Here is a 27,355-nt window from a genome sequence, read left to right on the forward strand (position 1 = left end):
TAGGCGGGGGCGTTGCAGCAGGGTATGATGGCATGGGAAGCTTATCGATTGAGGCAGTAGCTCCACCAGCTCCTTCCCGTCCCGGGCAGCTGCACTCCACACACAACAACCCCGAACTACAACGACCACTCATCGATCGCCCATTGCATCGTCCACTCCTCATCGCAATGAAGCCCGTCACCAGAATTGGTTCTCTGGCTCTCCGCCGGGCCGCCGCAGCGCCTCTGCGTGCCTTAACGCCGGCCAATTGCATCATCGGCCGAGCTGCAGCTGTCAAGGCTGGCAAAGCTTCAGTGCGCGCTTTCCATGGCACCGCGAGCGCGCGCGGCATCATGCCCGAGAGCGAGAACCCTCCTCCCAAGCAGTCTGAAGACCACGAGAGCCCGACCGTGCCCACCGACATCCCCACCACCGAGTTCCACGAGCGCGCCGACGACTACCTGAACGAGCTGGTCGAGCGCTTGGAGGAGGCGCAGGAGAAGAACCCCGAAATCGAGGTCGAGTACTCGGTGCGTTGTACTATATCGAGAGGTGCGAGAGAAGATGCAATGCTAATCGGCGTTTCTGCAGGCCGGCGTTCTCCGAGTCGACTTCATCTCCAAGCAGCTCAGCTACGTGCTTAACAAGCAGCCGCCCAACAAGCAGATCTGGCTCAGCTCGCCCATCTCAGGTCCCAAGCGCTTCGACTGGGTTGTCCTGCAGGAGGGGCAGAACGCGAAGGAGGGCGGTGGCAGTGGGGACTGGATATACCTCCGCGACGGCACCAGTCTGACGGACATCATTCGCAAGGAGTTAGGAATCGACAACGAGGTGGACGACAACGTCCCGAGGTAGAGTGTGGGCGTGTGCTGTCACGTTTCCTAGCATAACACATAACGAGTTCCATAGTTCTTGAAGAAATAAAAATGTGCTGAATGCAGATCGTCCTTCACCAGTGGTATCCCAAACGCCGGTCCATGCAACGCCACAGATGCTCAACTATGCCCAGCCATGCCCAGCCAAGCCCAGCCATGCCTGCCTCCCTCGAATCTCCAGGCTTGTCTATGCGGTCTCTTGAATCCCCGGGCGTGTCTATGCGGCCACAGCGGTCGCCTCACCCGGCGCATCGTCCTTTTCCTTGGGCAGATCAGACTGTCCGGGTCAGCGAGGCACTCGACCCGCGATAGGGTCCACGCACCTGATCGAATATAATCCTAATCATCAGCGAGCAGCTTGGGCAGCGCGCGATGTCCTCGCCATCCCGCATGTCGTAAATCGAGATCTCAAAGCGGTCGCCGCAGGGACATGGGTGGTGGTAGATCTGCAGCGTCTCGTCGTAGAAGCAGTCTTCGATCTCGACTTCGTCGTACAGGTTGAGGTCTTCGTCGGCCATTTTGTGTGCGCGAGCGGGTGGTGAGGGGAAGCGTGCGTGGCGGAGTGATGTACAGGCGCAGGCGCAGGCGCAGAAAATGTGGGTGACGGATGGGCGAGTGGCGCGGGGCGTTGGGTGGGCTCTGGGGAGCCATTCGCCATTCACGGCCGGGCCTGGCTTCGGGAGTGCCTGGAGCTCCGCAACAGGGCAACATGGCAACCGCAACATCGCAATCGCAACGTCGCAGTCGCGGCATCGCAACACCACCACGCTCATTACGCAACACACGCATACGGCCCGCGCATAGACACCGCAGGCCATCCCGCAGGCCATCCCGCAGGCCACTCCGCAGGCCACTCCGCAGGCCAAGCCCACACACCACGCCCAATCGACCATCCATGACCTGCGATTCCTCGCTCTCACATCGCTCCGCTCGGTGACGCTCCCTCGGTGGCCATGGGCGACGTCGAGTCGCTCGCGCAGCTGCTGCGCCATCCCGAAGACCTCGACAAGATCCCCGCGCTCAAGGCCGAGTTCTCGCGCAAAAAGGCCGCCGTCGACGGGCAGCTGCGCCATGGCCTGCGCGAGCAGCTGGAGCTGACGCAGGCCGGCATGAACAGCATCTCCGAGGGGCAGCGCACCGTCAACCTGATCAAGGAGGAGATGATGAAGATTGACAAGCTGTGCGCCGAGGCCCAGAACATGATCCAGGACTTCCCCCACATCAACGTCGTCGCCCAGACCCACAAGAACTTCGAGAGCGTGGAGACGATGCGCAAGGACATCCAGAGCTTCGACGAGCGCCTGGCGCAGCTCGAGTACCTGCTCGACCAGGACGACGAGGCGCCCACCGAGCAGCCCAATCTGCTGCAGATCCACTACGGCCTGACGCAGCTGCGCGACATCCGCGACGTGGCCATGGACCAGATCAAGAGCACCGAGCATGGCTCCACCGAGCTCATCGACAACCTCACGCTCGAGAACGGCGCGACGGTGCAGGACCTCTTTGCGCGCCTGGACGACGTCATCGAGCGCTTCGACCAGCACATCGGTGAGGCCTGCATCAACCTGATCGAGCTGGTGCAGACGGGCAACGACGGTATGGTCGTGCGACTCGCCGTCATCGTCGAGGAAGAGGAGAAGACGGATGCCAAGGTCAAGGCACTGCAAGACGCCCAGCGCGAGTACAAGGACCTAGCATCCCGGTTCAAGTCCATCACCGCAGGACCCAAGGAGCTGCGCGGCTACAAGGACAAGTTCACCAAAGCTATCGAGTACGTCTGTGAAGCCAACATGGCCGAGGTCCGGGAGAAGTTCGACGAAGACCCCGACAAGGTGGACAAGTACTTCAAGTGGTACTTCAACAACCTCAACACCGTGAAGCTGGGCATGGTGAATCTGATGCCGAAGAAGTGGAAGATCATGCAAACATATACGAACATCTACCACAGACAGATGCACGACTTCCTTATGAGCCTCGCCGACGACGAAGGCCTTGGGCCGCAATACCTCCTCGCCGTCATCAACTGGGTGGATAGGTACTACGCTAAGATGAACAAGCTCGGCTTCCCTGGAGAATCACTGGAGCCTCATGTTATCGACAACCGCGGCCCAGAGCTTATCCGCACATACCGACAAGTCATCATCAACGCCGTAGACCAATTCATGGACCGCATCAACTCTGGCGACCGCAAGTCCTTCCTCGACCAAGACCGCAACGCCTACGAAGTCAACCCCGACGGCATTTTCCAGACGCGCTCCCTCGGCGATGTATGGACCATGCTCTCGCAAAACCTCTCCGTAGCCGCGAGCAGCGACCGCAACGACGTCGCCGAAGGCACCGTCGACTCCATGATCCGGGCACTCACCACGCGCCAACGCATCTGGACGCAGCTCATCGATGACGAAAAGGACAAATACATGGGCCCCACCCCCGCACAAGACGGCGACGGCGTAGCAGTCTTCCAAGAATGGCTCATCGCCATCGCCAACGACCAGATCATCTGCATCGACGACGCTGACGAAGCGAGCGGTCGCCCGAGTTTTGTCACGATTTTTGAGAGAGAAGCGAGTCCCCTGCTGTCTCCAACGTATCTGTCCGACCGCCTGGCTCCGCAACTCGATGAGCTGCGGAACGGATATATTGACATCTCATCACACTGCATACAGATCTTCTGCCAGCTCATCTTCTTAACTGATTTCCGCCCCATCCTCAGCAAGTTCTTTACGCAGGAGTGGTACCAGCGCACAGACATGGCGTCCATCATCATCACGTTCCGCGACTACCTCGCCGACTACGAAGAACAAGTTCACCGCTCCTTACGAGACTTGTTGATCGATTCGTTAGCGGATGAGCTGTTGGTGCAATATCTCGGCGCCGTGCGCAACAAAGGCGTCAAATTCCGGCGCAGCGACGCGTTCGCCGCCAAGCTACGCGACGACTTGGTAACAGCATTCGAGTTCTTCCGCACGTACGGGGACCAAGGTCGTGAAATAATGGGTAGGTGGCGCGCTGTGGAGTTTTTCCTCAGACTGCTAGAGACGGACAAGAGTCAGGTGCCGTTCGTGTATGAAGAGTTCAAGGCGACGTATAGAGAGGTGCACATCGGCTGGGTCGAGGCGGTGCTGAGGAGTAGGGATGATTTTGATAGGGCGATGTTGAATGCGGTGAAGAGTAAGGCGGCGGAGGTCACGGAGGATTTGGATGCACCGGCGGATCCTATCATGGGCAGAGTCAAGTAGGATGGCACTTGAGCAAGAACAAAACTGTCTTTCCACATATTTCCGTCCACAGTTGAAGTTCACGACATGGTAAGACCCCAACTTCTGACGGGCGCATCTGCAGGTACCTGCACTAGCGAGTACGCGTACGGTCGATCAAGCCTCCCCGCACCCGCCATCATTCTTACACCACACTCGCGATACCAACGTAGTCTATCGCATTTCTACACTGACCCTTGGCAGAATACGATGCCAACAGCACTTCCAGGCAGCAGAGTGCACAGCGCTACCGCTCACTCAAGATTTGCATGCGTCAGCTGCAAAACGCTCGAGATTCGCAATCTCAACACCCCGGATCTCCTTTCGGTCTCGAACCAGCCGAGCGGCGTCACCTTCCTCAAACATGACATGCGCGCAACCGTGCCACAATCAAAAGACATGAGCGAACCAAACAACCGCGTATCATCATCATCTTAACGTCCCGTTCAGCGCTGTCGGAATGTGACATCACGTGATATGGTTGCACATTCGGCAAGCGGCTGTTTCAGATCGGCTCATCAGATTGCTTCATCTCAGGGTCTTCCTTGCAGCAGCGAGAGCGTTTCGAAACAGCAGTCACATTGTTTGGCCCTTGGTTTGCACGTTCGACATTCTGATCAACGACCAAGCCTGTACCAACAAAGGAAGCAACCAACAATGACATCAATGGTCAACAATGCATGTGCTCCGACCCCTTTCTTGTTTGAAGTGGATGCTGCTTGCGGCTTGCGTACGCAGCGCGACGCTGCCGTCGTCACCGCCCCACGGTTCTTCGAGATGAGAGTCAGGGAAGAAGCGCGGGAAGCCACTCTCATATCCTAGAGGCGATCATGAAACAAATCTCCGTTATCGCCACAACCCTTGATCTCCCAACTTCAACCCTCCATCAATCCCTGCGCTGCCCAGAAAGCAGGTGGGTCAACTTATCGATGCAGCATAGGATCGATCAGGACGCGCAATTCATTTCGTGGCACATATATCAGGCGGAATAATCTGCATTTCAGTCTTTTCTTCATCATCGCAAGACGAACAGTAATTCTCAGTCTCTGAACTGTTAGCCACTCATTCAAACACTCACTACGGTCTTTACCTTTCATACTATCTCCATTCCACTTCAACCAACGATACCCTTTTCGTCGCTTTTAATCCACCACCAACAACAAGCAAAATGAAGTTCACCATCATCGCCGCTACTCTCGTTGCTGCCGTCGCTGCTCAGTACAGCGAGGAGGTCTGCTCCGGTGCCGTCACTGTCACCGTCACCGAGTACGTCTCCTCTTACCCCCACTCAACCACCCCATACTAACAACCCTCCAGGACTCTCTCCTACGGCATCCACACCCCCAGCGCCCCAGCCTCGCTCGCCGTCACTGCGCCCGCTCCCTACCCCACTGGCAGCGCCGGTGTCCCTCCCGTTGTCCCTACTGGCACTGCCCTGACTCCCCTCGCTTCTGAGGTTGCTTCTGGCACTGCTGCGCCTTCTGGCACCGGTGCGTACAGCGCCCCTGTCTCCGAGTTCACTGGTGCCGCTTCCAACCTTAAGGTCGGCGGTATGGTTGCTGGTGTTGGTGCTGTCGCTGCGCTGTTCTTGTAGATGTTGTATCGATGAGCTAGTTTGTTGTATTTAGGTGTGCGAGGAGGGAAGGGAGAGATAAATGATATACCCATCTGACACTGCTTCCCACTCATCTTTTCTCGGACATGCGCGCTTCAACCTGCATCCATATCAACACCTCTGCAGCACGAAAAATCACAAGTAAGCCTCTGTCGAGTCTTGATAGGGGAGTATCTTCATCAGCGTGATCGAGATGACGCCTTGCTGGTACACATAGGTGGATTCGGGTGACGCCAGCGTTGTTGCATGCTCCAGGGTTTTCAATCGCACGGAAACTTGACTATAACGTCTACACTCACGCAAGACAGGTGCAGTGCCTCTCTCATCTTGAAACGCACAGTCACAACCATGGTGGTGTGCTACTATCTGCATTACGATCATGCAATGAGATGAGGCGCGGCGCAACGCCCTGCCATGACACCACAATGGCGAATGAGGCGGCAAGTACGCATACATTATACCACCAACCTGCTCTGACCAGCAGTTCACCGTAGTCCGAATGTCTCTCGCATCATGGTCGTCGTTGAATGCGAGTACAAAAACATCGGCATGCCGCGGCCATCTCAGCATCGACCGCTAAGCGTGCCAGAAAGACAGTTTCGCCTCATTCGCGTACAGTCTCGCCGGACAGGCAATACTCATTCGTGCGAGATTCGCTATTTTTTTACCGAACTATTGAACAGAATATTGGGTCATATACGGCGCTCTTGTATGCATGGGGGAAAGACGATATAACCCACCAGATCAACGTGGCTAGCGAGGTCGATGGAGATATTCCGCTGGCAATTACAGTGACGCAGAAACTGGTCGAGACACTGAATCACATCTCCAATGTAGCAGTGGCTCGACATTTACATCAAGTCCATGCCGAAAATTTACGGATACGCTTCTGAGGAGACCCGGATACGAAACAGACTATCTGGTTGAGATGATTGAGTTGATTGATCTGTAGGGCTATATCGGGAATCGATCGGGACTATATAGTAGAAGGGTATAGCAGTGAAAGGGTGGGGAAGCAAACCAAACTAACCGAATGAGCTGGACAATTAGAGCAGCGGACCGCTGGCAAACACTATCCGCTACAACAAAGGAAAGCCCACCACGCTACGGCATGCTGCTGTGAAAGGATCAGCCCGCTAACTTGTTCTAGACTTTGAACGCGAGTTCGGTGATGTTGGGTTCTCTGTACAAGAGATCTTTTCGCAGCCTTAATGGAGTCGCCTCTGGATCCTGCAAGAGATATCAATGTCTCCCAAGACTATGCTAGCTTGCAGTAGCAGCGAGTTGCCGTGGAAGCTTCTGGTAGACTTTGCAAGATCCAGGAACAATGGATGCATTGCGAAATGCTCACCAGCATATCACCAAGGTATACAAAAAAGTACATTGGCTTTAGTCTTGCTGAGCTTGTCTTTCTTTCTAGGGACGCAGAACGCGGTAGGGACAAGAAAGACTATTCGGACGCTTCTTGGGTTGATCGGCCGCGGCAGATGTGAAATCGACCCTGAAGATCATGCTTGCCCTTGCGCTATCATCTCTACCGCGACAAAAGCCATGATAGAAGATATGAGGAACGATAAGTCAATTTCTTAGTTGCGGAAGAGGCGATGCGAAGCTATAGCGAGACCCATACCCCTTCTTTCGTACCAGAGTCGACATATCGCAATCCATCGAGGCGCAATATGCGAGGATTGTGAAGCAGAATTGTTGACCTGCCGCAATACCGCTTCTATCATATGCAAAAACACTGTCCTGTTATCCGAGAGTATCAGGAGCAGGAGTGAGACATGGACTTTCACTCAGAGCCGTATGCGACGGCAAGATCATACTTGAACACTTTACAACGCCCTGACGAATCCTGTTTGACACGATCTCCTGGTTCTTGTTGTAGTGCTTCTTTCATGGGATAGGAGCAGGAGCGATTACAAGACGACGGCCAGCGACTGTGGATGGCGCTTTGCTGAGAAGGAGATTCTGAACCCCCGTCCAACCCATTGTCAGAGAGCTTTCAAATACTACCTCCCGAAATAGACTTGTAGGGCATTTGTATAAGAGAATCCAAAGAGACATATTATCGACTGCAAACGCGCGCCCTTCCTTTCAAGATACTATGCTATCCATCGAATCCATGTATTACAGACTTGTTCTAAATATCTCGGTCTTGCACGGCAACAGATGCTGTGCAAAACCATACGTGTCTCCCAACTTTATCTCAGATCGTGCGCCGATAGTAAGTGTGTAACACTAATGATCAGATTTTGATCCAGGTAATAGTATTCCATGGACCCAAGATACTCTTCACTTTTTGCGTCACAGTACGAGACTGCGCTGCGATCGCTTCACGCGTCTCCCAGTCCTCCACTGATTCTACATCGCCATCGCTCTGCGCACACGACGGAAGAGGAACAACAACAGGCATGCGTAAGACTCTACCCGCATCAGCTACGCATTTCGATCGGCAGCTCCCATCCACGCATTTTGCTCAGCAACTTTCCGAGCAATTCTCGCGCGCTCAGTCTCTACAAAAGAGTCAACACGCTTGCGCGGTACAGCCTCTGCTCGTTTTGGTGAAATCTCGCCTTCGGCATGTTGAGGGGGATCCACCTCATCCTCATAATTGAGCCAACGCTCAAGGTGGTCCAAGTACGTTGCTTTCTGTTCAGCCATGCGTTGACGACTGGAAGCAGTGTAGGAGGGTGTGCGGCGGTAGTGCCAGAATGTGAAATACTTTCTTCGAAACGTGAGACGCATGTGTCTGGCTGAGGAATTTTTGCAAGACACCCTGGTGTTGTTGAGATATGTGGTATGAGACGACACTGTGAGGCATCAGTAGCTGAGAGAGCTGCCGTCTGTATATGAAAATGTTTGCATGTTACTGGTCATTGGGGGTTGAACAATGCAAAGCGACGGCCCAGTAGAACTTCATCCATTACAACATCTTCTATTAGGGTCTATGTACATCTGCATATCGGTCGTTGGTATAAGTCAGGGTCGAACATCCATCGATTACTGGATAGGCACGCCAGAAGCAGCAACAGTGGCGTAGAACAGCTTAGTCTGGCCAGTGATAACAATGCGTCCCTTACCAGCGAACTGGAAGTTAGCAGCAACGGTACCAGTGTAGATCTTGCCGATGAGCTTGCCAGAGGTGTTGTAGACCCAGACACCGTCACCAGCGCCAGTGTAGACACGGCCCTTGGAATCAGTGTGGACACCGTCAGGGATGAAAGACGGAACGTAAGCAAAGGTCTTGCGGTTCTCCCAGGTACCGTCCTTGGCGACATCGAAGGAGTAGATGGAGGCGGGAGAGGACAGGTTGCGGCCGTAAAAACCAAGGGCGATACCAGTGTCGGTCACGTAGGCCTTGTTGCCATCATGGGAGATTGTGATACCGTTGGGGAGAGTGAAGTCATCAGCGACGACGGTGATGGCGCCAGTCTTGAAGTTGTAACGGTACACCTGGTTTCGTAGACCAGGAACGGGGCGGAAGTCCTGGAGGTAGCCGTAGAGAGTGTCGGTGAAGTAGAGGTCACCGTTCCTGGGGCTGACAACCAGATCGTTGAGGGAGTTGAACTGGCGACCGAAGTAGTTGTTGATGAGAGCTAGCTTGGTTAGCTTGGGATGACATTGACTCGTGTGTGCAACATACTAGTCGTGTTGTACGGCGCCTCAGGATTCATAACGTACAACGCCGAGGGGACATTGTCACCTTGGCCTTCACCGGCGAAGATAATGTTGCCCTTGTAGTTGGTGCCACCGTTGGGGTTGATGACCTGGGGGTTGGTCGTGTTGACAATGGTCACAGGTGCAGCCTTGAGAGTACCGTTGCGGACCCTCTCTGCGTCAGCAAGAGAGATCTTCTGGATGATAGAAGACTTGTTCAGACCAGTGCCCGCAGCAGGAGCACCGGCGTTCTGCACAAAGAAGACCTCATCACGGACAGGGTACCTAGAGTCCGGTCAGAGGGAAGCTCCGTACGTGCTGCGATTGAATGGTCTCACCATGTGACAGCCTCGTGAAAGATGGGGTCAGACTCCGAGGAGGCAATCTGAGTCAAGGACGGGTTGGATCCAATGACATCGTAGAACTCCTCGTCGTAGATGTGGAAGGGCTTAGCCAGCAGAGACTCCTCTGTGACACCAGGCCAAACGAACAGCTGGATGCTAGTCAGATTCTCCTGTATCATAGAGATTTGACATAAGGTGTGCAGGTAACATACCGTGGAATCGTTGGCTACCGCGGGCGGCGGAACACTTGGCAACACGTTGAAGATCTTCTGGTCAACGATCTGGGCAGATGTAGGTACTCTCTGCGCCAAGGCACAACCAACAGCCGCGCTGACAGCGAAAAATGCACTTGTGGACGGCATCTTCGCACGAAAAAGCAACTGAAATCAGCGTGAATCGTCCGCAATAGGCCGCGTATAGCACCGGAGAAAAAGGATGCACACAGCTGAAGACGCGCGAATAAGGTTTCCAGATGGATCCTGAGGATATATACAGCCTCTGAGATTGCAGCGGCGATTGCCATGCGAGGGCCTCGCGTCATTTTCGACGAGGCTTGCAGCTCGCTCTGAGCCAAGGCTCGGAGCAGGCTTCAATGATGCTCGGCCATGGAAGGGCTAGACTCAACGGCGTTCGTACGCGGGAAAAGGCCCACAAAGCGCAGTGCGGGATGCGGACATAGACCGAGGGAACTGAAAGTTAATAAAAAGATGCTTGTTCATGACGCGACAACTCTTGATGAGATCCTTTCCAGGCTGTGAGTGCAACGCTGATGTCTCACAGGATCTTCGAACTGCTGTTTTGCAGACTGCAAGGAACATTTCGTCTCATACCATTAGGTTTTGGATGATCACTGGAGAGAAGCAGAGAAGGACTCGGGCTGTGCTCTTTGGAAGCACGTGCCAAGTTTGTTCATTGCGCTAGCGAACCCCACGGGAAATCCGCACATCCGCGCCCCAGTCCCCCGTGCTTCTTAGTGGCCGCCGGAATGTTGAAAGAATCGAGCGAGTCATGGAACACCACCTTCACGCCCTCAAGATCCGAGAACGACACATCCGCCCATCACGCCAGGATATGAGCCGTCTTGGCGCTGCGGTCAACGATCGGATCCGTTCGATTGGCTTCGTACCACGTTAGGCATTCAAAGCCGCGTAGTCGAATACGTCGTGGGTGCATGGCTGCATCGTGTCAAACCCGAGCAAGAGGATGGCTTTCCAACCCCTGAGAAGACTACTTCGAATTCTTCGAACTTCCGCGACGTGAATCGTGCCAGCAATGTCGAGACTCCAAGTTGCGCCGACATTATCGCCGTGAAGAGCCTCATGAAGGACTTGCGACACCCCAGAACGTCCATGGGTCGTCATTCATCGCTCAGTCTTTCTTGCGCCTGAAAGACCTCGTACAGACGGCTGGGTTACGAGCTTTACATAATCGCTCACTCGGACACCTCTGCAGCTCTCGGTACGACTGCCGACTTTGTTAATATTCAGGCACTATCCAAGGATCAGCCAGCATGCATGAACGGGGCCATATCGAGTTGGCCAATAACAGAATCTCCGTCTCGCGTCCCTGAGATTCATGTTGATAGAATTTGTCCGCTAAGCTGCCGAAGTGGCGTGTAGGTTGCATAGCATTGAAGTGCAGGGTGACGGACCGAATTTGCACAAAGATAGCCCACTGAAGCAATGTGGGGATTCTCCAGGGTCGCTCTTCACTCCATCTGTCGCCTGTGCCTTTTTCGGTATTCCTTTGTGCTACCATGGCCGACCTCACGGTCTTGAAGGTGATTGTGGTGGTCTTCCTCAGTGTCGCTATTTACAACTTCCTCGAACTCAACGTCCAGATCTTCACCACTTTCAAGCGACGGAAAGGGCTTTACTTCTGGAGCTTCACAATCGCAACATGGGGCATCCTCTTCAACTCGATCGGATATCTCCTCAAGCACCTTGAGGTGACGAAAGAAGGAAACGTCTACGCAACGATCATCTTGATAGGATGGTGCTCGATGATCTCCGGTCAATCGGTCGTTCTGTATTCTCGATTGCACATCGTGATGCACAACACAAAACGGTTGCGGGCCGTATTGATCATGATCATCACCAATGCCATCTGGCTCCACATACCGATCATTATCTTGGTCTACGGTTCCAACTCAAACAACCCTGGTCCTTTCGAGGGGCCCTACTCCGTCTACGAGAAGATTCAATTAACCGTATTCGTAGTCCAAGAGCTGATCATCTCCGGTCTCTATGTCTACGAGACTGTCAACCTCCTCAAACTTGAAAGGATCATTGGCAACAACGGGACCAGGATTGTGCTCCATCACCTCATCTATGTCAACATCCTTGTTATGCTGCTAGACTTCAGCATTGTCGGCCTCGAGTTCGCAAATCTTTATGAGATTCAAACCGCCTGGAAACCCCTTGTCTACAGCGTCAAGCTCAAACTCGAGTTCAGCATCCTCAACCGCCTTGTCGAGTTGACAAGGAGCGCTCGGAGCGGCGACTCTCGATCCTACAGCAACGCAGTGCAATCTGAAGGTCTGGCGCTGGGCACCATCAAGGCCAACAATACAACTCATCAGCGCTCGGTAGCGCGAGGTGCAGATCAGACAAGCAAATGGGAGGTGCAAGTTGGGAGCGGAAAGGGCAACACCAATGCGCTCCCTGCAACAGTCGTCAAGACCACCGAGGTCAAGATACAGAGTCACACCCGTCGAAGGAGCGATACAAGTCTGGCAGAGAGCAAGACAGGAATATTGCCAGAAGCGGCGGTGCATGCTGGCAACGAGGCAGAAAGAGCGAGTGCGTCATCGGTATCTTCGGAAATCGGCTACGGCAAATACGCCAATCCAGCCTAGCTGTAATGTAGTAACGCTGTTGTTTGTTTCCATTCCATTGTTTGAAGCTCGACACCCGATGTAACCATCTACGTCCACGCCTAAGGTTCTCTGCATCAGCCTCTACCACCAGGCTTTCTTTTCCAGCACCGACTTGTTCACTTCGTCTGGGAATTACTCATCTGCGGGAAGATTTTTCCCTGCACTCACATCGTCGTGGCCTTGCAGTTAACTATTAACACGCACAAGAAGCAGTTACTTTGCATTAATATCCTTCTGTTGATCCGCTGATGAAAGAGGCATCGCCTGAAACTGAAAGGTACGATCTTGACATCGGTAAGAGCCATGTAAGGTGAGACGGCTTCTTCTGCCATTTGCGTTTTAACACAGTATTGTGCAAGGCCATTTTTCGCAAAAAGTCTTTCTGACACATCAATCTTGGACGACGCAAGATGGCAGAAACAAGTGAGCCAGAAAGCTTGCTGTTGAAGCCACGGGTCATAGCGTCCTGGACTCTTCCGAGCAGGTCAATTTGCGGTAGATGATTCACAGTCAGGGTTGACTTCACAAGACTTGTATGGTGTAGGCTGATATAGCGTAGACATCTGAGCAGCCATTGCGCGGTTTTGCACCTGTGTATAATTATAAATCGCGCAAATTACTGCGTCTATGCACCTTCTTTAACGGGTTATCAACCATGTAGCGGTGTGAACCGCTGTAGAATACTGATAGCTACGGTAAACAATAACGTAGGACTATCGGGTCGATGGAATACTGCGCTGGATTGCTATCTAGCTAAGAGGAGACGGCTATATACCTGACTTGTAACACACTAGTCCAGGGTAGTGGTCAGGGGTATAGTTAGACACTGTACGGACCAACCGATACCGCAACAAATCATGTTAGATTATCAACAATGAAAAATTGCAGAATCCAATGTCGAAAAAATAGAGAGTCAAATGGAAGTGCAACATTCGAACATTAAATCTTTCTGTTAAAGGTGTTGTGACCAGAGCTAGTACCTTTATGAAAGCCACAAAGCAGAGGCCCAAACAAATTCATTACATCCCACCACAGCAAGCGATATTCCTACATATAGCTACCAGATACCTGCAGCGTCCTCACAAGGATCTTTGCAGCCATGGAGCCAAAGTTGTGTGTACGTTAGCTCTCCCCTGCTTCGACTCAGCCATAGCTAATCGTTTCGAGGACCGACGTAACAGGATACATAGGTGGATCTGTCTTTGATCGTTTGATCTCAATCAAACCAGAGTATGACTACGCGTTGCTGCTCAGGACTCCCTCAGATGTCTTTCGCGACGCTGTTGTTGACCAAAGTCAAGTAGAATAGAGTCATGATGTAGGACCTTGACTTGACATTATAGTGGAAGTACTAACGCTATCTTTCAAGGCTACTACTTTGTGAGCAGCGAAGAATTATCTCGACTCGATATCGCGCCCGCTGCTGGTCAAGCTCTGCCAAATAATTCCAAGTTCAGTCGCCAGAGCCAACAGAGATTACGCTAGACCAATTGGACAACATGCTTGGATATGTTTCATTGAAACATCTAGGGCGGTTGATGTCTGCATCGAACTCATGACAAACACCTGAAAGTGCTAAGGGAGTTCTTGTTCAAGCCTCAAGGATCGTCTTTCTTAAAATGCTTAGAAGACTTAGGTTTGAAGGGTCAAAGGTAAACCAGATCAAACCCAAAGAAATCTCCCCTCTCGGCAATCTCCACGGACAGTCATGCAAGCACTAAAGAGTCAACAGATCCCGCAGAGCATGGCGAACCCAGTATGGTGCTTTAGTAAGCTGTTGTTGTATCTTTGTTCTCCAGGCGTCACACATCGGTGATGACCCCAATATTGTATGCTATAATCTGGGCCCTCGCTTGGGGACATCTGCATCACCATCCGTGACTGTAGATTTCCTTTTGATTGTTGTCTTCTCCTCATGGATCGACGTCCGCTCTGAGGTGCGGCACCTTCCTTTACCCTCAAACCGCCACCTCTTCCTCAATGCTTGAGCGACACTTTTCGGTCTTCGATCACGAGTGAAAATCCCCTTCTTGTTTCCATCGGCGGGGAAAAAATTTTGGTTGGTCTGGAAGCCCGAGGAAGACCAAACCTACTCGCCAATGATGTTTTTGACACGGTCAAAGGCTCGGTGGTACAACTCATACACCTCTCTCTGGAAATCTTCACTCTAAGGCGTCAAAGCTGCCGAACGCAGACCCGCAATCTTATCCGCCCCATATTCTGTCATGGTGATAGGCTTGTCTAAGTACCTGGTTTGCCAGGTCATTAGGTCGGCCTCGAGCTCGGACTCTGCCAGCTTCAGATCGCCGCAAGATTCATACTAGTCGTAATAGCGATTCAGGCACAAAAGGTCAAACATGGAAGACATACGATCGTTCGTTACTGTTGCAAGCCTGAGGTGAATCCGAGGTTCAAGCCAACAGCGGCTCTCACGGTTTGGGGTCTCTCCTGCACTAACGCCCTGTCGCACCTCACCTCATGGTGGGAGGTTGCTGCCTTTTCCCACTAGCGTTGTTTACAGCCACTCACCTACATGTACTGTTCGTAGCTTCATACAATACAACTGCAGTACAATCCTCAACTTCTTCCCTTTGCGTACAGTTCACCAACTCCAACAGCGGCAGTCTCGTCGATGACCACGATTCCATGGCGGTCGGCGTAGTCTAAGACCTCTTCAGCGTAGGGGCAGTGGCTTGTTCGAAATGAGTTGGCACTGATCCAGTGCATGAGCTCAGTCGTACACCATGTTTGCTGGGTCGTAGCCTTTTCTTCGGATGGCGGCGTCTTCCTGCTTTCCGAACCGATGAAGTAGAAGGGCGTGTTGTTGATGAGGAACTGCGCGTTGCGTACTTCGACTGTTCGGACTCCTTTGCTGACATTGTAGGTATCGATGAATCGTACAAGGAGATTACGATGTTTCACAGATATGGCGCGCCAGGTTGCCAAAGATGAACGGAAGGAACTCTGATATAAGCTCGGCCATACATATACTTCTCGGCCGGCCATAATAGTTTCCGGCCACCCCACCACCACGCGTTACCTAGCCTTTGACGCCCTACACTACAGTACTAGGACTTTAGTCTGTTCGCGTTCAGCCCGTGCGCGACCCTACAGCTCAATCGCGTCAGGTAGTCTATAGCTTCAATCTATTACTGCACCACCCAAATGAGAGCTTTTGGCACCAAAATTTCACGCAATTGTAGGGCTGAACTATCTGTTACGATCCTGAAGGCTTGTACGCGCGGTTGGCGGTTTATTACCAATGATGCGCGACGGATTGGCGGAACACCTAGCCTCATAGCTAACAGGGCGTCCCACAAAATCTGTCGTGGTAAATCGTGAGTAATCAGTACGCGTGTGCGGAAGTATTGAAGGATTTAACTGAGGTTGTATTGAACTAAGCTGTGTGTTTAAATTGTGTGAGAACAGAAAGGTTTGACCATGAGACTGTTGTGTTACTATAGTTGTTTGACAAAGTATCATATCGGTCCGTTTATACTCAACCTTACTGTACTGATCTAACTGTACTGCGACAGTTATCCTTATGGCAGGTGAGGTACGACAGGCAGTAGCCTAAACCGTGACAAAATCCTGCAGAAGGTCTGAGCCAAGACCGTGGGACTCTACGACACTCACCATGTGACTCCCCACGATTCCCACGGAAGTCTCACAAATCTCACAAAGCGCCATTGGGACTATGAGAAACTGTGAGACATCATGGGACATTTCAAGTATATAGCAAGTAGGAAACACAACCCTTATGGTTCGTGTTCAGCCTCATCAATCAAGTTTGTCTTTGGATCTCAACCCTGCTCTTGAAACAGATAGTCTATTCTATACTCTTCATTGCAACCTCAGTCGCAAAGGTCTTTGACCATACGACAACCCAACCCATTTGATCATCTGCAACCTTGCTCATACTCGAGAACCACCAAAATAGCGCTTACGAGCTTTGCTTAAAGTACGACTTCAACACTATCAAAGTGCGGGCGCGATTATGCGGTATGTACTTCAGAAGTTGCAGCAAACCTTGGCTGTTGTGCTGTTCTTGTGACTTCCTTTGGCTTCCTTTTTCTTCTCCCACTCTTCCCTGCTCCCTCCCATAAAGCCTTCCTCTGGCTACTGTAGTTGTGCTCTCCTGGGAAGTTCCTTTTGGTATCTGGCAGGAAGCTCTCCTTCTTCATCTTGGTCTGGAGCAGAGAAGGCTAGCCACCTGACCAAGGCTACTGTTTTGGCCAGGTTGATGCTCTTTCCCCATTCTGGGAGTCTGTACCCAGTCCATTTCACAAGGTACTCTTTCTGGCATCCCCTGCCCTGTTGTTTCCAGCTTCCCAACGATGTCTTCAACGTGATACTGCTCTTCTGGTACACCATCTACTACTTCAGTTACAGCACCTAGCTGCCAATTGTCAGAAGTCTGCCCTGGCAATGGGTCAGATGGGTTTAGGCACAGCCTATCCACATAGAACCTTGGGAGAATTCCTTGGGGTGTGTCAAGTTCTACCAGCTGTGAGGAGATCCCTTAAGTTACTGTGAACTTCTAATTCTTCCAATCCGGTTTCTTGCATGGCCTCCTATACCTCTGTAACGGGGTTACTGACACGGATGTTCTGACCTATGGTTATATATCGGGACCCATACGGGCCACTACCGGGACCTTGGAGGGTAACCTCCAAGACCGAGAGTATATAGCCACCTCAAATCCCCAAGGCTGACCCCTTAAGGATTCGTCTATGTACTTAATACAATATACTCTTTCGTCCCATATCCAGTCCCCTGTCTACAGTGACCTCATACTTTTTACCTCCTCCTTATCTACGGCTTCTTGACCTTCTTCAACTTGGCAATATGCCCATCTCGATAAGCCTCACCCATGCCAGAACGGTGCGGCACCAGGAACGTATCAAACGTAATCTCATCGCTATGTTTGTAGTTGGCCACCTCATTTGTCAGCGGGCTACGGGTGCGAGTCGCAGAGACTGGTGGATGACACGAACGATATGAAGCGCGGTTGCTGTGACTACAACTGCTAGCCGCGCGACTATGCGCTCGCGCTCGAGCTTGAACGATAGGTCCGTTTTTTGGTGGTACGATTGACGAAGCGCTGCTGGGGCGTAGTGCGTAGTACTTGTGAAAGATCTGTCGATTGTGAGTCCGCTCGTTCTGTCTCTGGGTCACTATAATCACTGGAATGATACACACCTGCTTGTTTGGCCCAATGTACATGCTCGTGGGACTAAGATCCTTACGCGACTCCTCGAACAGAATCAGATCCTTCGGTATCCAGGTCTTGAAGTTGTGGTTCTTGTCGCCTCGTGCCAACGCGAGTTTGTCTTCGGAGGTCAGCGCAGAGGTATAGTAGCGTGCCATGGTACGTGGCTGCGTAGAGTGGTGCGTCCGCAGACTGAAGTTGCGAACCGGCGATTGTCGAGAGCGCTGCTTCTTTTTGGCTGGTTGTTCAGGCACTACAGCGTACTCGGTGTCAGCTTGCGTTAAGATTGTGGGCGAGCACTGTGCAGATTCAGTAGTTGGCGTCGCGCGGCGTACAGCATGAGAGCGGCGCAGTGCAAAATGAAGATCAGAAAGTTGATGTGGGCCTGATGTTAATATACTACCACTGATTAGGAATGGCAGCTCGGGGAGTTGTGGTGGAAGTGAAAGCGACTTTGGAGTAGGCGGTGGTCGCCCAGCGACCGAAGCTGCTGTTTGTGTTCGAGAAACACACATCTTTACAGAGAGCACCAAAATTACCAGCAACGTACTCTGAGACTGCAAGATACTTTTCGACGCTGCAGTTGCAATACGCGTGAGCCTACTTGCGAGAGTGACAGAATCTGGAGAAAAGGATATGTGAAGTATTCGACCTCTCTGTATAGTCACAATGTCACCACGTACACACTGTGCCACCAACGCCTGCGCACGAGGAGGCTGTTGCATTGTTGACCAAGTCAGCTCACCCGAAAAATTGACGACTTCAGTCGATGCACAATATCGATACATGCCCTCACGCGAGTCTCAATGTGCGAACCCTAAGTCCAGACTGTAGCTCTCCTCGTCGGTAGTTGTCTTGAGGTAATCGATGCTCTCCTCCACCGTGAGAGAATTCCACTTCCTGTCCCTTTGCTTGCTGCGCCAGGTGTATTACACCTTGCTGAAGGTGTACAAGACGATTTTTAGCACACAGATGGCGACCTGGACGCGGTTGCCGCGACGGTCTGCAGCCATTAGCAGGTCTGTCAAGGTCCGATACGGTGCGCAATACTTACACATAGGTCTATCGTCTTGCCGAAAGAGATGGTGCTTTGCACTTGACCTGCCATTTTTTTTTACAACGCAGCACTCACTGTCCGTGTGCGACTACACCATCCCAACTTGCATTGGATGTGGTGTAGGATAAGAGAGTGAGACTGTGACAGCTGCGTATCGCCCTCATTTCGAAACATCGTCCTGGATAAGTGCCAGGGCTATAACGCAGGGCAGAAACCAAAGTTGGACGAAGATGCCAGGGTATAATCTCATCGGATTTATGTGTCATGATGAGCATCTATAATGTCCCAATTAGTGTCTATTGCGGTATTGGTTCGTCCGTACAAGGTCCGACTGTACCCCTGGCAGACAAGTGTGACAGGTCACTGGCCTGAGGTCAGGTATATAGTCATCATCTCCCAGCTAGATAGCAATTCAGCGCAGTATTCCATCGATCCGATAGTCCTACGTTATCGTTTACCGTAGCTATCAGTATTCTACAGCGGCCCACACCGCAACAGTATCTCCACTTTCACGTGGTCGAAGTCGGTGGATAACTTACACTGATGGTAGTTCCCACCTGGGCTGGAATGCTCAAAAGGTTACTCTTGAATGTATCTGGTAGCCTGGCAGTCGAAGTAAACCATAGTGAGTTTCCTCAGGCGGAGCATGCGAGGCGAGATGGGCATCTTGTGAGGAGGGAGCCGGTCAAGGGTTATCGTCCGATTGTGAGGGTGCATCTTGTGACGGCGCAGAAGGTGTTGTTCGTTAAATCTGGGTTTACGAAGAGCATCGTGGGGCTGCAGAACGAGGAGAGCGATGAGATTGTGAAGTTGTTGTTTACGGTATGTGACCTCTCCCGGACACAAGTAGACCAGGTAAAAATTGACTTGTCGTAGCACATCTCGCAGAGCCAGGACATTCAGGTTCGTTGTCAAATGGAATTGTTGCGCTATGGGACAACAGGGTGATAGTGCATACAACCATCAGCGACTACGACACCAATGACGATGGGGAGGGTCTACTCCAAGGCTTTCGCATCACAGCAATTGCTGAGGCCCCTGTGGGTGTCCACGGTCCTAAGTCAGAGTGGGATTGAGTCTTAAGAGTAAACTTGTTAGAGCTACACTGTCTGGTCAACTCGTGAGCTGGCGATGGACGCGGGATTGACCACCGATCTTCAGCCTAATGTTATCCATGACCCTCAACCTGATGTGCTGTTGTCTTCTTTGGTGCTGGCGAAGTTGAGCTTCGTGGAGTCGCGCAGCCCGAGTATTTCTTCGGGTACTTCATAGATGTCGGGCAATTTCGGTACAACCAAGCTTGGTTTTCCTTCAATGGGAAACCCGGCCCATGCCCACATTGCATATATGGACTGGGAAAGTTTATCGTCTCGACTGTCATATTGGAGTGGAATGTGTACACGGAGTTGATGTTGCCAGCTGCGATTTCTGCCTCGAGCTCTGCGGCCTCTTTCCCGACGAGCTCGTAATAGTCTCGGAGATCGTCATGATGCAGACTTTGTTGTCGGTCATTTCCTGTTTCGTCACACAAGGTCATTTTTGACGTGAATTCTTGCAGTTGGCGTGTTCTGCCGGAGATATCCTCAGATTTTGACTCATCCTTGGGATCTGTAAGCTGCGAGGACTCTGACTCAGCTGCCTTATGTTCTGAATTACGCGAAACCTCATCATCTGCTCCTGCGTACAGATGCAAGACTTCTCGCCTTGTTTTGAGTCTGTATGTCAACTGACCGGTCAATGTGCCCATGATGGTGGCAAAGTCAACAACGACATTTTTGGTATCTCTGACGGCGAGCTCCTTTCCAAGGCTTTCCAGATACTGACCGGTGGGATTCACGAAACATTTTAAATCATCGAAATTAGAGGCCTCCAAGAGGCGCTCTGAAAATAAGCTTTCCGCAGTTTTCCAAGGATCATTTACTTCTTCGAGCAGAATCGATTGCAAAATGTGCGTCATTCTAAAGACTCGTCGACATCTTGGGTTCGCGTATGGGAGAATCTAGTCTGGGTCTGAACTGTCTCATGTAGGAGCGTCAATAGATGTGCACCGGCAGAATGCAACGATCGTATAATTTCCAAGTCTCCTGAGGACTGGCCAACATCCTGAATTCCCGCTCTGCATGAAGAAGCCTGAGTCTGGTATGTTTCTTCAGAACCCGTTAACAGTTGTAGATCCGCAAGATGGGTGTCCAAAAGCATCTGAGTGAGTCGATCAATAACCTGATTTTCTTTTCCGGACGATCCAGCCAGAGCATGGGGACCATACGACGATCGCACGATCTTGTCGACAGCCTGATTCTGCCTCTTGGATGATTCGGCCTCGGCCTGAGCCTGAACTGTTTCTTGTAGACGCACCAACTGGTGCATATCAGCAGAATAGGGGCTGAACAATGACCGTGTGACTTCTGACGTTTCGGAGGGTTTACTGACATCCTTGGTATCCTCTCTAGATGAGGGGACCTGAGTCTGATCCTTTTTCCGTGGGTGCAGAAATGGTTGTAGATCCCCAAGATGTGCATCGACCAACGATTGTATGAGTTGAGGATGGGCACCACACGATGATCGCGTGATCTTGTCGACGATCTGTTTGTGCTTCTCGGTTAACTCAAGCTGTGCCTCGTCTATTTCCTGCGAATGTGCCGGCAGTTCCAACTGAGTTGTGTCGCCCAGCATGGTTGACTGCGTTTTCAGATTTGTTGTAAGTATCTCGACTCCGTAACCTCGTTCTGAAGATTAAGGCGTTATTACGCGTGGGTGCGTAGCGATAGGTAGAATGTGGCGACAAGTGATGCTGATAGCTAGCGAACGCAATGCCTGCAGCAGAGAGGTTGAAAGCCGAGTCGCGGTAAATGTACCGATTTGAAGTTAGCACATGAGTGGCAGCGGCTACGTTCGCGCTGCCACTGTACTTGACAAGCCAGAGCACCTGCCCGTCAACCTCGGAACGGTCAACGTGCACTTACCTCGTTCTTTAGTGGATGAGGCTCATCTGCAGTCGTTGAAGGCAATTTAACAGCAACAATCACATCTTTTTGAACTGCACGGAGAGCAAAGGCGCAAACCACTGGCCGCCTTCTCTGAGGCTATTGAGCACTAGTCATCGACTGTGTCCAGCTGTGACGTTGTACCACTAGCAATGACTCAATCGCCAAAGTCACGCTCCTCGCACACTGCTGATATTTGACACTTGCGACAAGGTGGGATCAAGTAACACTCGATCGATGTTCTCTTGTTCTAAAAGCATGAGATCGAGAAGAGCGTCCCCAACGATGTGCAAGTGTTGCTGTCGAACTATAGGCAACGAGATGAGGTGTGCTGTAAACAGATCCCTAAAATTAGACTCGTACCGCGGCTAATGAGTTGTACAAGAATCATGCTGAAAGTGTATGTGTTGTTGGGGTATCATCGTTCAGGAGGACGGACAAATACTGCCGAGGCTGCTTCATCGGTAGCAATCGCCGACATTGACGCGTGCCTTCCGGAAATTCAATCTCGTCGGCACGGGAGGGAACCGTTGGAACCTATTTGCGCCAGCAAAACCACGACCCAACATCGTCCTAGAATCTCCTTTCCGCGTAATCGTCTATCTGTACTTGTGCCCCTGACTCTTCTTTCGCATGGACTTCTCATCGCCGGACACCGTGGGCGCGCAGACTGCGCAGCTTGGATCTCTCAAAGCCCAAAGAAACATGCCTTTGAGCCTGGCGCCCGAAGGTACCCAGAAATTGTATACGAGCGTAGATCCACGTTTCGTCCTGGATGTCTTGCAGCCTGTTCCTGTTTCAACTCTCTCTCCCAGATCCTGGTGTTGAACAGGGTTGAGCGCAGCAAAGGTAAGGATGGGAGGCCTATCTCGAGCCGCAACAGCTGCGTACATTTCCACACGCTCAACACCTGAGCGACCTTGAAGCTAGGTATGTCCGATACTTGTCTTGACAAATTCTACAAGAGCCGAGGAACAAGTGGCGGAATGTAGAAGAACTGTACCAAGGTCTCGCCAGCGACGAGCTGGTGTTCCTGCAAGCTTGTATCCACAATCGACGATTCAGGCTAAGCAGGGCTCCATGCATTCTCGGGGTGGATCCACAGAGCCTCAACGGAACACTGACCGAAATCGACTTGGATTCCATAGATTTGCTTGCCGGACGCCGTGCCTGCATTTGACTCGATGTTTTACGCGCGGTGATTCGCAGTACCGGTTTCCACCACGGACCGGCAGATTGACATTCCTCAGGTCGAGACATGTTTACAGGTCCACATCGCGGATGCGCTGGAAAGAGGCAGAGATTTTTGGTATGAGCGTCTTACCATCTGGAGATATATAAGTCGCCTTGGACCCTGCGTATGCAAATCATCGCTGCACCAAGCCTGCCAATCAATCTACATCCGTTACATCATCAATATGCGCGGCCTCACTCTTCTCGCCAAAGCCACCTGCGCTCTGTTCGCAACAAACACTTTTGCTGCACCGACTGCATGCCCTGCTCCTGCATACACCACTGTCAACACTACCTCGACCTCCTCAATGGCGCCCGCTTTGTCCACGGTGTACCAGTTCCCAGCTGGCTCTGGCGCATGGGTTGAGAACATTGCTGAACGCTCCAATGGCCAACTCCTTGTCACCCGCATGTTCACTCCTGAACTGTGGCTCATCGACCCTTCGACTGGTTCCGCTGAGTTGGTCTACAGCTTCCCCGATGCTAACTCAGTGACTGGCATTACACCCACTGGCAACGACGATGAGTTCGCTGTTGCTGTTGGAAACGTTGATGCCGCCACATTCACACCTGAGGCTGGCAGCTGGAGCACCTGGAAGGTCAACCTCTCCGGATCAAACGCCACTACCACTCTCATCACCAAGCTCCCTGAGGCCAAGTTCCTGAACGGCATGGGTTCTTTCGACGCTGGAGAGTCGACGGGTCTCCTTATCACTGACTCGGTTGTTGGTGGTATCTGGGCTGTTGATCTTACGACTGGTGCCAACAGCCTCGCACTGCAAGACGACACCATGCTTGCACCCGCTGGTGCCACCTTCGCCGTTGGTATCGATGGCTTCCGCGTCAAGGGCGACTACCTTTACTACACCGTCTTCGCCGGCGGTGTCCTTCGCCGCATCAACGTTGAGTACCCATCCGCGGCCAACCTCACTGCCGGCACTGCTATTCTGAAGCAGATCGCCGTTGAGGAGCTTGCCAACACAGGTGGTTCTTTCGATGACTTCGATGTTGCAGCTGATGGTACCGTCTACGTCACCACCAACCCTGAGAACACCGTCGTCAAGGTCGCCGCTGCTGGTGGTGAGCCTACCCTCGTTGCTGGCAACGCTGGATCTCTTAGTCTTGCTGGCGCATCGTCCGCCCTTCTTTCTAAGGTCGCTGCCAACGTCTTGTACGTCACTACATCCGGTGGTGTTGCTGCGCCAGTCAATGGCACTTTGTCCGAGGCTGGCAAGATCATGAAGATCGTGTTGTAAGCGACGAGAAGATCGAGGATCAGTCGAACAATCAGCGAATCAAATCGAAATAAAAATAAATATTTTGCTTGAAAGCCACCAGCCATTTCCACCTTGCCTGCAAACCAAACCTTGAACGCTGAACCACCAAGGGGTATATGAGAGAACGCCGGTAAACAAGGACACCAAGCAGGCGCCACCAGAAACTCCAGGTGATGCAGCAGCTTGACAAAACCACCAAAGCCAACACGACTACCCACATGCGACACCTCCGTCAGAATCCAAGAGGGCTTGTTCGTTCTCGCAAGCTCGAAGCCACACACCCATCCTCAGCCACCCGAACGGGCCGCGCATCATCGTGCCTAGTCTTTCTCGTACCCCGCCCCTTGGAACTCAGCACGCGCTTCAGTGCTCTCGCAACCTGCCAGCCATGACCAACTTTCTTTTCACGCCCTGCATCGCTACTGATTCTGCGCTGGTCGAGAAATGTTTCGAAAGTGTGCGTGCGGTCGCAACCCACGGTCTTCCCATCGATAGGCGATATTGTTTGCGCGATCTTGGTGCCGCGGTTTTTGTCTTTGATATCCGTGTTTATCTTCTCGAGATCGACAGGGGCGCCAGTCTTTGCGCGTAGGTAGTCGATGAACATGGGTGAGAGTTGGGTTTGGTCGTGTGAGGTGCGGCGCTCTTTATCGTCAAGAGCCTTTTCGTCAAGGAATGGGTTTGTAGCAGGAAGTTTGTCATCATAGTCGCGGTATGGGTTGTGCGAGCTGCGCTGGCTGCGTTGGCTGGTATGTGTTTGCGTCATGCTGGGCAAACGAGTGCTGGCTGTGGGATAACGTTCATCGTGAAGTTTGCATGTGCGAGGATTACACCCACTTTAAACGCGTTACCATCCATTCCACCTGCTGGCACTTGGCGATAGGACGCCTCAAAAAGGATCAGTCGCGATGCAGATCTAGCAAGCGCGACTTGTCTTTTTGCAGATGGAGCTGGCTTGTATGGGGAAGGTGTAGGATCTGGGGCTGGTAGGAACCACATGGTGGGCTTGCCACTTGGGGAATGGTGACAGCTTGGGAGAAAACCGGTCAAAGGAGAACACCACTCACGGACTTTGCTCCACCCTCTTGTCAGCCTCTTGATTGCATCGACAACACTATCGAAATCGCTTGTGTAAAGCAGCGGCAGCACCGTGAAGTTCCTGAGTACCGCCTGAACGCCTTGCGCATAGCTCGCTCATATCGCCCTGTTCGGTATACAGCTGGCACGCAGGCCAGGATCTCTACCAGTGCATTGGACTCATCCCAAGCCATATGCTGTTACCAAAATGGCTAACCTCCCTCCCTGCGGGTCGAACAACCCCAGCGCCGGACAAAACCACTGATACTTCCACCTTGAACGTTTCTTACTTCCGCCACACCTTAGTAATTGCTATGCACTGGTAGCGAGAGTCTGCCACGGTTATTTCTACACGTGTATGCACTATTGCAGCGAATAATTACCGCCGTATTGACGTCTTCCGCGCCCGCTCCGTAAAGTGCATTGTCTTGCTTCGAAATATGCCCCTTCCTCTGCAGCAGCACCACGACAATCTTACTGCTTTTTAAAGATACAGACAAGTTCCAGTAAAGCTCAATAACATTGTAGCACTATGCAGAAATCGCTAGAAGCGTTGTGGCTGCAGTCCCGCAAAGTTCTACACAATCTCGACATGCAATCTGGTATCTCAAAGTCGAACGCTGTTGATACTGTCTAGCGCAAAACAGGCTCATGTGCCACGCGGAGTGCTTACATCGTCAGAGAACCTGCCCTTGTTACATAACGCCGCCTGCGGTTGTGGCTACGTATGGTCTTATGCCGGCGTGGAAGCGTTCAGCTAGCACCAAGGGCATGCAACTCAACTGCAGTACCAAAAACGTCGTTGCTCTGCAGGCAAGAGCATCACACAACAACCCGCGAGCGCGTGCTTGATCCCCACACAACGTCTGCAATGTTAGGGTCATTGTGCCAGGGCGCAGATCGCGTATTTGCCCTAAGCGTTAGTAGCTCTCATGTTGCAGAAAAAACGGGCTATAAGGATTCTGTGCTTCGAGGCAACAGCACCCCCGGAACAATGCAAGTAATTACTAAAACCTGAATGGAATACTCAGCCCAGGTGTAGAGAGTATATTAATAATTTTGAGCCATTGATAGTGTTGTGGTGCTGAGTTATAAGCTGTTGCTCGTGATTTTGGCGGTCGCTTATCCGCCGCTTTTTCTGCAACATGAGAGGTTAATTTAGTTAGCAATCCCAAGGAACACTATGTAGCTTAAGCTTGATGTATGTATCATTGCAACAACCGTTCCTGCGGCCTATGTTCGCGTCTTTGATGTTGTATTTGAAACTTTGGGTACACGCTACTACAAACGACCGCATGCCCCTGCGCACACCTCTATCGCAGTCTAAGCAGAGCCACGCGCCCAGATGGACACCCAAGACAGACCATGTCCTTGCATACTGCCGAGTAGTATGCCCGATACTCGAACGGCAGCCACAGAAAGCGCTGCGTATTACGCAACACCCAGTGGTCCTCTACTGAGAGCTGCAAAAATTGCTCTTCCTGCTCAACGTGTGGTGTCAGATTTAGAGATGCAGGCAGGGAAATGTCTCCTTCGTTGGTATGCAGGGCCTGACCACCAGGCGAGAAAGCGAGGTGATATATGTACGGCGATGAGCTGTCAAGCACACTGCGACACATGCCTGTTGCCGTCTCCCACACTCGCACTGTCTTGTCGTAGGATGCTGAGGCGACCAGCTGTCCGTCTGGCGAGAACACCACCGCCGTGACAGTGTCTGAATGGCCCTTCAGCTCGCTGCGACACGTGCCTGTTGCCGTCTCCCACACTCGCACTGTCTTGTCGCTAGATGCTGAGGCGACCAGCTGTCCGTCTGGCGAGAACACCACCGCCGTGACCCAGTCTGAATGGCCCTTCAGCTCGCTGCGACACGTGCCTGTTGCCGTCTCCCACACTCGCACTGTCTTGTC

At 52.1% G+C, this 27,355-nt stretch overlaps 11 protein-coding genes across 11 annotated transcripts in view; 6 read left to right on the top strand and 5 right to left on the bottom strand.

Annotated features, from left to right (window-relative positions):
• Window positions 1-128: 128 nt before the first annotated feature.
• BU25DRAFT_413679 (arabinogalactan endo-1,4-beta-galactosidase) lies at window positions 129-908 on the top strand. Its single transcript, XM_033707090.1, has 2 exons — window positions 129-509; window positions 571-908. The coding sequence occupies exons 1-2, from the start codon at window positions 168-170 to the stop codon at window positions 832-834; spliced, it is 606 nt and encodes a 201-aa protein (XP_033558299.1). The 5' UTR covers window positions 129-167; the 3' UTR covers window positions 835-908.
• On the bottom strand, window positions 881-1,455 carry BU25DRAFT_413680 (zf-CSL-domain-containing protein). The gene is made up of 2 exons (XM_033707091.1): window positions 1,178-1,455; window positions 881-1,131 (listed from the first exon to the last, which is right to left on the bottom strand). Exons 1-2 carry the CDS (start codon window positions 1,370-1,372, stop codon window positions 1,072-1,074), a joined length of 255 nt encoding a protein of 84 aa, XP_033558300.1. The 5' UTR covers window positions 1,373-1,455; the 3' UTR covers window positions 881-1,071.
• Window positions 1,456-1,579: 124 nt separating this feature from the next.
• On the top strand, window positions 1,580-4,260 carry BU25DRAFT_161630 (exocyst complex component Sec6). The gene has a single exon (XM_033700727.1). It carries the CDS (start codon window positions 1,808-1,810, stop codon window positions 4,091-4,093), a length of 2,286 nt encoding a protein of 761 aa, XP_033558301.1. The 5' UTR covers window positions 1,580-1,807; the 3' UTR covers window positions 4,094-4,260.
• Window positions 4,261-4,883: 623 nt separating this feature from the next.
• Window positions 4,884-5,719, top strand: BU25DRAFT_450804 (uncharacterized protein). The gene is made up of 2 exons (XM_033709717.1): window positions 4,884-5,377; window positions 5,429-5,719. Exons 1-2 carry the CDS (start codon window positions 5,280-5,282, stop codon window positions 5,703-5,705), a joined length of 375 nt encoding a protein of 124 aa, XP_033558302.1. The 5' UTR covers window positions 4,884-5,279; the 3' UTR covers window positions 5,706-5,719.
• A 2,578-nt stretch (window positions 5,720-8,297) lies between these two features.
• Window positions 8,298-10,573, bottom strand: BU25DRAFT_413683 (lactonase). The gene is made up of 4 exons (XM_033707092.1): window positions 9,943-10,573; window positions 9,725-9,879; window positions 9,373-9,671; window positions 8,298-9,325 (listed from the first exon to the last, which is right to left on the bottom strand). The coding sequence occupies exons 1-4, from the start codon at window positions 10,090-10,092 to the stop codon at window positions 8,730-8,732; spliced, it is 1,200 nt and encodes a 399-aa protein (XP_033558303.1). The 5' UTR covers window positions 10,093-10,573; the 3' UTR covers window positions 8,298-8,729.
• A 715-nt stretch (window positions 10,574-11,288) lies between these two features.
• Window positions 11,289-12,709, top strand: BU25DRAFT_161643 (uncharacterized protein). The gene has a single exon (XM_033700728.1). The coding sequence runs from the start codon at window positions 11,487-11,489 to the stop codon at window positions 12,585-12,587; it is 1,101 nt and encodes a 366-aa protein (XP_033558304.1). The 5' UTR covers window positions 11,289-11,486; the 3' UTR covers window positions 12,588-12,709.
• A 7,190-nt stretch (window positions 12,710-19,899) lies between these two features.
• BU25DRAFT_161692 (uncharacterized protein) lies at window positions 19,900-20,935 on the bottom strand. Its single transcript, XM_033700729.1, has one exon. It carries the CDS (start codon window positions 20,832-20,834, stop codon window positions 20,046-20,048), a length of 789 nt encoding a protein of 262 aa, XP_033558305.1. The 5' UTR covers window positions 20,835-20,935; the 3' UTR covers window positions 19,900-20,045.
• An 812-nt stretch (window positions 20,936-21,747) lies between these two features.
• Window positions 21,748-23,187, top strand: BU25DRAFT_161718 (uncharacterized protein). The gene is made up of 3 exons (XM_033700730.1): window positions 21,748-22,187; window positions 22,247-22,791; window positions 23,112-23,187. The coding sequence occupies exons 1-2, from the start codon at window positions 22,099-22,101 to the stop codon at window positions 22,773-22,775; spliced, it is 618 nt and encodes a 205-aa protein (XP_033558306.1). The 5' UTR covers window positions 21,748-22,098; the 3' UTR covers window positions 22,776-22,791; window positions 23,112-23,187.
• A 254-nt stretch (window positions 23,188-23,441) lies between these two features.
• On the top strand, window positions 23,442-24,341 carry BU25DRAFT_296611 (uncharacterized protein; the record flags this gene model as incomplete). The annotated part of the gene is made up of 1 exon (XM_033701917.1): window positions 23,442-24,341. A coding segment is annotated over one exon (900 nt), but the record flags the coding sequence as incomplete, so codon positions are not given.
• An 84-nt stretch (window positions 24,342-24,425) lies between these two features.
• BU25DRAFT_413687 (uncharacterized protein) lies at window positions 24,426-25,315 on the bottom strand. Its single transcript, XM_033707093.1, has one exon. It carries the CDS (start codon window positions 25,135-25,137, stop codon window positions 24,604-24,606), a length of 534 nt encoding a protein of 177 aa, XP_033558308.1. The 5' UTR covers window positions 25,138-25,315; the 3' UTR covers window positions 24,426-24,603.
• A 1,446-nt stretch (window positions 25,316-26,761) lies between these two features.
• Window positions 26,762-27,355, bottom strand: part of BU25DRAFT_348524 (uncharacterized protein) — a gene marked incomplete at both ends in the record, with an annotated part of 3,835 nt that continues 3,241 nt past the window's right edge. The window contains one exon of the mRNA XM_033703203.1: window positions 26,762-27,349. Coding sequence (XP_033558309.1) covers window positions 26,762-27,349 — 588 coding nt within the window. The remainder of the gene's footprint in view (window positions 27,350-27,355) is intronic.

Source organism: Macroventuria anomochaeta (genome assembly GCF_010093625.1).
Source record: "Macroventuria anomochaeta strain CBS 525.71 unplaced genomic scaffold BU25scaffold_32, whole genome shotgun sequence".
NCBI lineage: Eukaryota > Fungi > Ascomycota > Dothideomycetes > Pleosporales > Didymellaceae > Macroventuria > Macroventuria anomochaeta.

Bases quoted from the DNA above. Each gene is read 5' to 3' on its own strand.
- BU25DRAFT_413679 (XM_033707090.1), top strand. From the start codon at position 168: ATGAAGCCCGTCACCAGAATTGGTTCTCTGGCTCTCCGCCGGGCCGCC. The intron at 510-570 runs GTGCGTTGTACT...GCGTTTCTGCAG, and splicing joins AAATCGAGGTCGAGTACTCG to GCCGGCGTTCTCCGAGTCGA.
- BU25DRAFT_161718 (XM_033700730.1), top strand. From the start codon at position 22,099: ATGTTCTCTTGTTCTAAAAGCATGAGATCGAGAAGAGCGTCCCCAACG. The intron at 22,188-22,246 runs GTGTGCTGTAAA...GAGTTGTACAAG, and splicing joins ACTATAGGCAACGAGATGAG to AATCATGCTGAAAGTGTATG.
- BU25DRAFT_413683 (XM_033707092.1), bottom strand. From the start codon at position 10,092: ATGCCGTCCACAAGTGCATTTTTCGCTGTCAGCGCGGCTGTTGGTTGT. The intron at 9,672-9,724 runs GTGAGACCATTC...ACCGGACTCTAG, and splicing joins TTTCACGAGGCTGTCACATG to GTACCCTGTCCGTGATGAGG. The intron at 9,326-9,372 runs GTATGTTGCACA...TAACCAAGCTAG, and splicing joins GGCGCCGTACAACACGACTA to CTCTCATCAACAACTACTTC.
- BU25DRAFT_450804 (XM_033709717.1), top strand. From the start codon at position 5,280: ATGAAGTTCACCATCATCGCCGCTACTCTCGTTGCTGCCGTCGCTGCT. The intron at 5,378-5,428 runs GTACGTCTCCTC...ACAACCCTCCAG, and splicing joins GTCACTGTCACCGTCACCGA to GACTCTCTCCTACGGCATCC.
- BU25DRAFT_161692 (XM_033700729.1), bottom strand. From the start codon at position 20,834: ATGACGCACATTTTGCAATCGATTCTGCTCGAAGAAGTAAATGATCCT.
- BU25DRAFT_161643 (XM_033700728.1), top strand. From the start codon at position 11,487: ATGGCCGACCTCACGGTCTTGAAGGTGATTGTGGTGGTCTTCCTCAGT.
- BU25DRAFT_413680 (XM_033707091.1), bottom strand. From the start codon at position 1,372: ATGGCCGACGAAGACCTCAACCTGTACGACGAAGTCGAGATCGAAGAC. The intron at 1,132-1,177 runs GTGCGTGGACCC...TGACCCGGACAG, and splicing joins TTAGGATTATATTCGATCAG to TCTGATCTGCCCAAGGAAAA.
- BU25DRAFT_413687 (XM_033707093.1), bottom strand. From the start codon at position 25,137: ATGACGCAAACACATACCAGCCAACGCAGCCAGCGCAGCTCGCACAAC.
- BU25DRAFT_161630 (XM_033700727.1), top strand. From the start codon at position 1,808: ATGGGCGACGTCGAGTCGCTCGCGCAGCTGCTGCGCCATCCCGAAGAC.